The sequence below is a fragment of the Electrona antarctica genome (assembly GCF_951216825.1).
Source record: "Electrona antarctica genome assembly, chromosome: 4".
Lineage (NCBI taxonomy): Eukaryota > Metazoa > Chordata > Actinopteri > Myctophiformes > Myctophidae > Electrona > Electrona antarctica.
The window spans coordinates 2122516-2130100 of record NC_136809.1 but is presented as its reverse complement, the minus strand read 5'-3'; the positions used below and the strand labels follow the sequence as shown (position 1 = coordinate 2130100).

At 46.8% G+C, this 7585-nt stretch overlaps 1 protein-coding gene across 1 annotated transcript in view; it reads right to left on the bottom strand.

Moving 5' to 3' along the window:
- The window catches only part of micall1a (MICAL-like 1a), a 61767-nt gene that overhangs the window by 23571 nt on the left and 30611 nt on the right, over positions 1-7585 (bottom strand). Inside the window, exons 3-4 of the mRNA XM_079500370.1 lie at positions 6106-6235; positions 3791-3924 (exon numbers count right to left, since the gene is read on the bottom strand). Of these exons, the coding sequence (XP_079356496.1) occupies positions 3791-3924; positions 6106-6235 (264 nt within the window). The remainder of the gene's footprint in view (positions 1-3790; positions 3925-6105; positions 6236-7585) is intronic.

Sequence of the window (7585 nt, the reverse complement as noted above, 5' to 3'; positions counted from 1 at the left end):
AGGCAGTGTGGGGTTCAGTGTCTCATTGGAGGCAGGGTGGGGTTCAGTGTCTCACTGGAGGCAGGGTGGGGTTCAGTGTCTCATTGGAGGCAGTGTGGGGTTCAGTGTCTCATTGGAGGCAGTGTGGGGTTCAGTGTCTCACTGGAGGCAGGGTGGGGTTCAGTGTCTCATTGGAGGCAGTGTGGGGTTCAGTGTCTCATTGGAGGCAGTGTGGGGTTCAATGGGCCTCATGCGCCAACCGTTCTTAAGAGGAAATTTGTTCTTAGACCCACTTAGGAAGTTTTTAAGAAGGTTTTGGGATCCCTCAATCTTTTCTTAGCTGTGATTTGTTCGTAGGTAAGAACAGAATCTACGCACACTGTGGAACACTCTTAGGGTGCCTTTTTCGTTCTTAAGTGCAATCTGAAAACATAAAGGAAAAACAGCGCCATCTGCATGATGCTCAAAGTTTGGTCTGAGGACCTCAAGGGGTCCTTGAGGAAGTTCCAGGCAGTCCACAGCAAAATATGGAACATTTACCACTTTAATCCCATTTTATACTTTGAAAATAGCCAATCTACATGCTCACAAACGCGTCCCATTACTGCCCATTTTGAGCTTGTAGATCGGCTATTTTCGAAACATTTTGATAAATCTTCAAAACAGTTCCCTAGCAGAAAATATTTTCATATGGGGGTCTGCAGAATGCATGTCAATTTGGGGGTCCTTGACATGAAAATGTTTGAGAACCACTGGTTTAGAGTTCACAACCCAACCCAACGCACCATACCCACCACATAACCCCCACCCATGCACCCACCATCATCCCCCCCCCCCCAAGTTGACTATTGTGAGATAAATAATGAAATACATTCATGATTATTGAAAATATTGAAATATTGAAATATTGAAATTTTCTGTTCACTTCAGTACCTCCACAGTATTATTGGAGTCTGGTGTTCCACCATATTTAGACTTTAGTTTAGGTATTCTTGACTTCACTCAACTTTATTTCTATGTGTGAGGTCCTGTGATTTCTGTGTGCTGCAATCACACACAGGTGTGACTGCAGGCAAGGCCATGGAGTCATGCAAAACCACACCCACCTGGGTGAACACAGGTAGGAAAGTGAATTCCCAATGCCTTATTTGGGATTGGTGGGGCGGTTCCCTATGGTAATTAGGATGCTAATTAGGATATGTGGGGCGTCTACCTATGATCATTTGAATGAACTGGCACACCCCTTCAAGTTACGAGGATTTGGATTCATCATCATAAGAACATGCTTACGAACAATTCTGCCTACTTAAGAACGTTTCATGAATCTGACTGGACTTCTCTTAGGAATTCACTTAGGAAGAAATGTAAGAGGAAAAGTTAGGAACTTATTGGCGAATGAGGCCCAGTGTCTCATTGGAGGCAGTGTGGGGTTCAGTGTCTCATTGGAGGCAGTGTGGGGTTCAGTGTCTCATTGGAGGCAGTGTGGGGTTCAGTGTCTCATTGGAGGCAGGGTGGGGTTCAGTGTCTCATTGGAGGCAGGGTGGGGTTCAGTGTCTCATTGGAGGCAGGGTGGGGTTCAGTGTCTCATTGGAGGCAGTGTGGGGTTCAGTGTCTCATTGGAGGCAGTGTGGGGTTCAGTGTCACATTGGAGGCAGGGTGGGGTTCAGTGTCTCATTGGAGGAAGGGTGGGGTTCAGTGTCTCATTGGAGGCAGGGTGGGGTTCAGTGTCTCACTGGAGGCAGGGTGGGGTTCAGTGTCTCATTGGAGGCAGTGTGGGGTTCAGTGTCTCATTGGAGGCAGTGTGGGGTTCAGTGTCTCACTGGAGGCAGGGTGGGGTTCAGTGTCTCATTGGAGGCAGTGTGGGGTTCAGTGTCTCATTGGAGGCAGTGTGGGGTTCAATGGGCCTCATGCGCCAACCGTTCTTAAGAGGAAATTTGTTCTTAGACCCACTTAGGAAGTTTTTAAGAAGGTTTTGGGATCCCTCAATCTTTTCTTAGCTGTGATTTGTTCGTAGGTAAGAACAGAATCTACGCACACTGTGGAACACTCTTAGGGTGCCTTTTTCGTTCTTAAGTGCAATCTGAAAACATAAAGGAAAAACAGCGCCATCTGCATGATGCTCAAAGTTTGGTCTGAGGACCTCAAGGGGTCCTTGAGGAAGTTCCAGGCAGTCCACAGCAAAATATGGAACATTTACCACTTTAATCCCATTTTATACTTTGAAAATAGCCAATCTACATGCTCACAAACGCGTCCCATTACTGCCCATTTTGAGCTTGTAGATCGGCTATTTTCGAAACATTTTGATAAATCTTCAAAACAGTTCCCTAGCAGAAAATATTTTCATATGGGGGTCTGCAGAATGCATGTCAATTTGGGGGTCCTTGACATGAAAATGTTTGAGAACCACTGGTTTAGAGTTCACAACCCAACCCAACGCACCATACCCACCACATAACCCCCACCCATGCACCCACCATCATCCCCCCCCCCCCAAGTTGACTATTGTGAGATAAATAATGAAATACATTCATGATTATTGAAAATATTGAAATATTGAAATATTGAAATTTTCTGTTCACTTCAGTACCTCCACAGTATTATTGGAGTCTGGTGTTCCACCATATTTAGACTTTAGTTTAGGTATTCTTGACTTCACTCAACTTTATTTCTATGTGTGAGGTCCTGTGATTTCTGTGTGCTGCAATCACACACAGGTGTGACTGCAGGCAAGGCCATGGAGTCATGCAAAACCACACCCACCTGGGTGAACACAGGTAGGAAAGTGAATTCCCAATGCCTTATTTGGGATTGGTGGGGCGGTTCCCTATGGTAATTAGGATGCTAATTAGGATATGTGGGGCGTCTACCTATGATCATTTGAATGAACTGGCACACCCCTTCAAGTTACGAGGATTTGGATTCATCATCATAAGAACATGCTTACGAACAATTCTGCCTACTTAAGAACGTTTCATGAATCTGACTGGACTTCTCTTAGGAATTCACTTAGGAAGAAATGTAAGAGGAAAAGTTAGGAACTTATTGGCGAATGAGGCCCAGTGTCTCATTGGAGGCAGTGTGGGGTTCAGTGTCTCATTGGAGGCAGTGTGGGGTTCAGTGTCTCATTGGAGGCAGTGTGGGGTTCAGTGTCTCATTGGAGGCAGGGTGGGGTTCAGTGTCTCATTGGAGGCAGGGTGGGGTTCAGTGTCTCATTGGAGGCAGGGTGGGGTTCAGTGTCTCATTGGAGGCAGTGTGGGGTTCAGTGTCTCATTGGAGGCAGTGTGGGGTTCAGTGTCACATTGGAGGCAGGGTGGGGTTCAGTGTCTCATTGGAGGAAGGGTGGGGTTCAGTGTCTCATTGGAGGCAGGGTGGGGTTCAGTGTCTCATTGGAGGCAGGGTGGGGTTCAGTCTCTCATTGGAGGCAGTGTGGGGTTCAGTGTCTCATTGGAGGCAGTGTGGGGTTCAGTGTCTCATTGGAGGCAGGGTGGGGTTCAGTCTCTCATTGGAGGCAGGGTGGGGTTCAGTGTCTCATTGGAGGCAGGGTGGGGTTCAGTGTCTCATTGGAGGCAGGGTGGGGTTCAGTGTGTTGCCCAAGGACACTTCGGCATGTGGACAGGAGGAGGAGCCGGGATTCGAACCGCCGACCCAGGGATCATTGGACGACCTGCTCTACCTCCTGAGCCACAGCTGCCCCTGAATTGATTCATTGATTCATAGAGCTGGTGATTGTTCTAGTATTCCAGGGGCCTACAGGGGCCACAGTCCTACAGGGGCCACAGGTCTACAGGGGCCACAGGTCATGTCTTACCTCAGACTCTAGTAGTGTCTTGTCTTCCAGTGCAGGGGCCCCTGGGGCCACAGGGGCCCCAGGGGCCACAGGTCTCTTGTGGGCAGGCTCATTGTGTCCTGAACCACCCGGCCTCTTCAAAGACACTGGGTTTGCTACAGGAGGGGAAGACACCACATGTTATAACAATATAACAGTCCAGTTAACCACATGTTATTACAATATAACAGTCCAGTTAACCACATGTTATTACAATATAACAGTCCAGTTAACCTCATGTTATTACAATTTATTACATGGCTTGGTTGAATGCTTGATTCTGATTGGTCAATCGCTTAATTCAGCGGTGAGTTATCTCATGATAATGACCGCTCCGCTGTATAATGACCGCTGCCTAATCAAACCCTCTGAGCACCACCAGCTGCGCCCCGCTTGATTTACTGCCGTTTCCAACATAACAGCCATGTAAACACACACACTAGTGACACACAATGTAATTTACAGCTAAACATTGCTCTTAAAAATGTTTTTGAAAACATTTGAGCGAGAAATAGACGAAGCAGGACCCCAAAATGGATTCTATTTGATCAACTCACTTCCTTGTTTTCCGACAGTGCTGCAGCCCTGCAGCTGGGCAGACGCAGCCAGCGCGAACTTATGGAATACTTTTTGTGTTGTGTTTTGGGTCAATGTATTCATTTATGTTAGTTAGCCATGTAATAAGCGGGATAATATCTGGCTAGGTGGTCATTGTCGGGATATAATTCACCTTCAGGGAGTGTAACCACCTCGGCTTCGCCTCGGTGGTTAAACTCCCTGTCGGTGAATTATCTCCCGACAATGACCACCTAGCCAGATATTATCCCTTACATAACAGTCCAGTTAACCACATGTTATTACAATATAACAGTCCAGTTAACCACATGTTATTACAATATAACAGTCCAGTTAACCACATGTTATTACAATATAACAGTCCAGTTAACCACATGTTATTACAATATAACAGCCCAGTTAACCACATGTTATTACAATATAACAGTCCAGTTAACCACATGTTATTACAATATAACAGTCCAGTTAACCACATGTTATTACAATATAACAGTCCAGTTAACAACATGTTATTACAATATAACAGTCCAGTTAACCACATGTTATTACAATATAACAGTCCAGTTAACCACATGTTATTACAATATAACAGTCCAGTTAACCACATGTTATTACAATATAACAGTCCAGTTAACCACATGTTATTACAATATAACAGTCCAGTTAACCACATGTTATTACAATATAACAGTCCAGTTAACCACATGTTATTACAATATAACAGTCCAGTTAACCACATGTTATTACAATATAACAATCCAGTTAACCACATGTTATTACAATATAACAGTCCAGTTAACAACATGTTATTACAATATAACAGTCCAGTTAACCACATGTTATTACAATATAACAGTCCAGTTAACCACATGTTATTACAATATAACAGTCCAGTTAACAACATGTTATTACAATATAACAGTCCAGTTAACCACATGTTATTACAATATAACAATCCAGTTAACCACATGTTATTACAATATAACAGTCCAGTTAACAACATGTTATTAGAATATAACAGTCCAGTTAACCACATGTTATTACAATATAACAGTCCAGTTAACCACATGTTATTACAATATAACAGTCCAGTTAACCACTAATTGCTATTCTAAAACGGTTACAAACACATCAATATCAACCTCATAAAACTATTCAATTCACAAAAGTGGCTACGCTTTGCGACCACCAGAGGGAGCCACATCACTTCCTTGTTTTTACTCGGCCATTCTCTGTGATGGGGGAATAGGAGGCATGTCTTTATGAGGCTGCCCGAAGCCACACATTCACACACTGATGAATTAGTATTACTAACCTTTAACCTTTACTGATGAATTAGTATTACTAACCTTTAAAGTAGTTGTAGTACTGGGACACGTAGGTGATGACACTGAGCCGGTCTGGGACTAACCTTTAAAGTAGTTGTAGTACTGGGACACGTAGGTGATGACACTGAGCCGGTCTGGGACTAACCTTTAAAGTAGTTGTAGTACTGGGACACGTAGGTGATGACACTGAGCCGGTCTGGGACTAACCTTTAAAGTAGTTGTAGTACTGGGACACGTAGGTGATGACACTGAGCCGGTCTGGGACTAACCTTTAAAGTAGTTGTAGTACTGGGACACGTAGGTGATGACACTGAGCCGGTCTGGGACTAACCTTTAAAGTAGTTGTAGTACTGGGACACGTAGGTGATGACACTGAGCCGGTCTGGGACTAACCTTTAAAGTAGTTGTAGTACTGGGACACGTAGGTGATGACACTGAGCCGGTCTGGGACTCTCATGGACACCATGTCCTCGGCATCTAAGAGTGCAGGGATTCCCAGCTGCATCTCGGCCACCTCGAACGCCTGAGGACAGACAGCACGGGACAACAGGTTAGAGGGACAGACAGCACGGGACAACAGGTTAGAGGGACAGACAGTACGGGACAACAGGTTAGAGGGACAGACAGCACGGGACAACAGGTTAGAGGGACAGACAGTACGGGACAACAGGTTAGAGGGACAGACAGTACGGGACAACAGGTTAGAGGGACAGACAGCACGGGACAACAGGTTAGAGGGACAGACAGCACGGGACAACAGGTTAGAGGGACAGCACGGGACAACAGGTTAGAGGGACAGACAGCACGGGACAACAGGTTAGAGGGACAGACAGCACGGGACAACAGGTTAGAGGGACAGCACGGGACAACAGGTTAGAGGGACAGACAGCACGGGACAACAGGTTAGAGGGACAGCACGGGACAACAGGTTAGAGGGACAGCACGGGACAACAGGTTAGAGGGACAGACAGCACGGGACAACAGGTTAGAGGGACAGCACGGGACAACAGGTTAGAGGGACAGACAGCACGGGACAACAGGTTAGAGGGACAGACAGCACGGGACAACAGGTTAGAGGGACAGCACGGGACAACAGGTTAGAGGGACAGACAGCACGGGACAACAGGTTAGAGGGACAGACAGCACGGGACAACAGGTTAGAGGGACAGACAGCACGGGACAACAGGTTAGAGGGACAGACAGCACGGGACAACAGGTTAGAGGGACAGCACGGAGTAACAGGTTAGAGGGACAGCACGGAGTAACAGGTTAGAGGGACAGCACGGAGTAACAGGTTAGAGGGACAGCACGGAGTAACAGGTTAGAGGGACAGCACGGAGTAACAGGTTAGAGGGACAGCACGGAGTAACAGGTTAGAGGGACAGCACGGAGTAACAGGTTAGAGGGACAGCACGGGACAACAGGTTAGAGGGACAGCACGGGACAACAGGCTAGAGGGACAGCACGGAGTAACAGGTTAGAGGGACAGCACGGAGTAACAGGTTAGAGGGACAGCACGGGACAACAGGTTAGAGGGACAGCACGGGACAACAGGCTAGAGGGACAGCACGGAGTAACAGGTTAGAGGGACAGCACGGAGTAACAGGCTAGAGGGACAGCACGGAGTAACAGGTTAGAGGGACAGCACGGAGTAACAGGTTAGAGGGACAGCACGGGACAACAGGTTAGAGGGACAGCACGGGACAACAGGTTACAGGGACAGACAGCACGGGACAACAGGTTACAGGGACAGACAGCACGGGACAACAGGTTACAGGGACAGACAGCACGGGACAACAGGTTACAGGGACAGCACGGGACAACAGGTTACAGGGACAGCACGGGACAACAGGCTAGAGGGACAGACAGCACG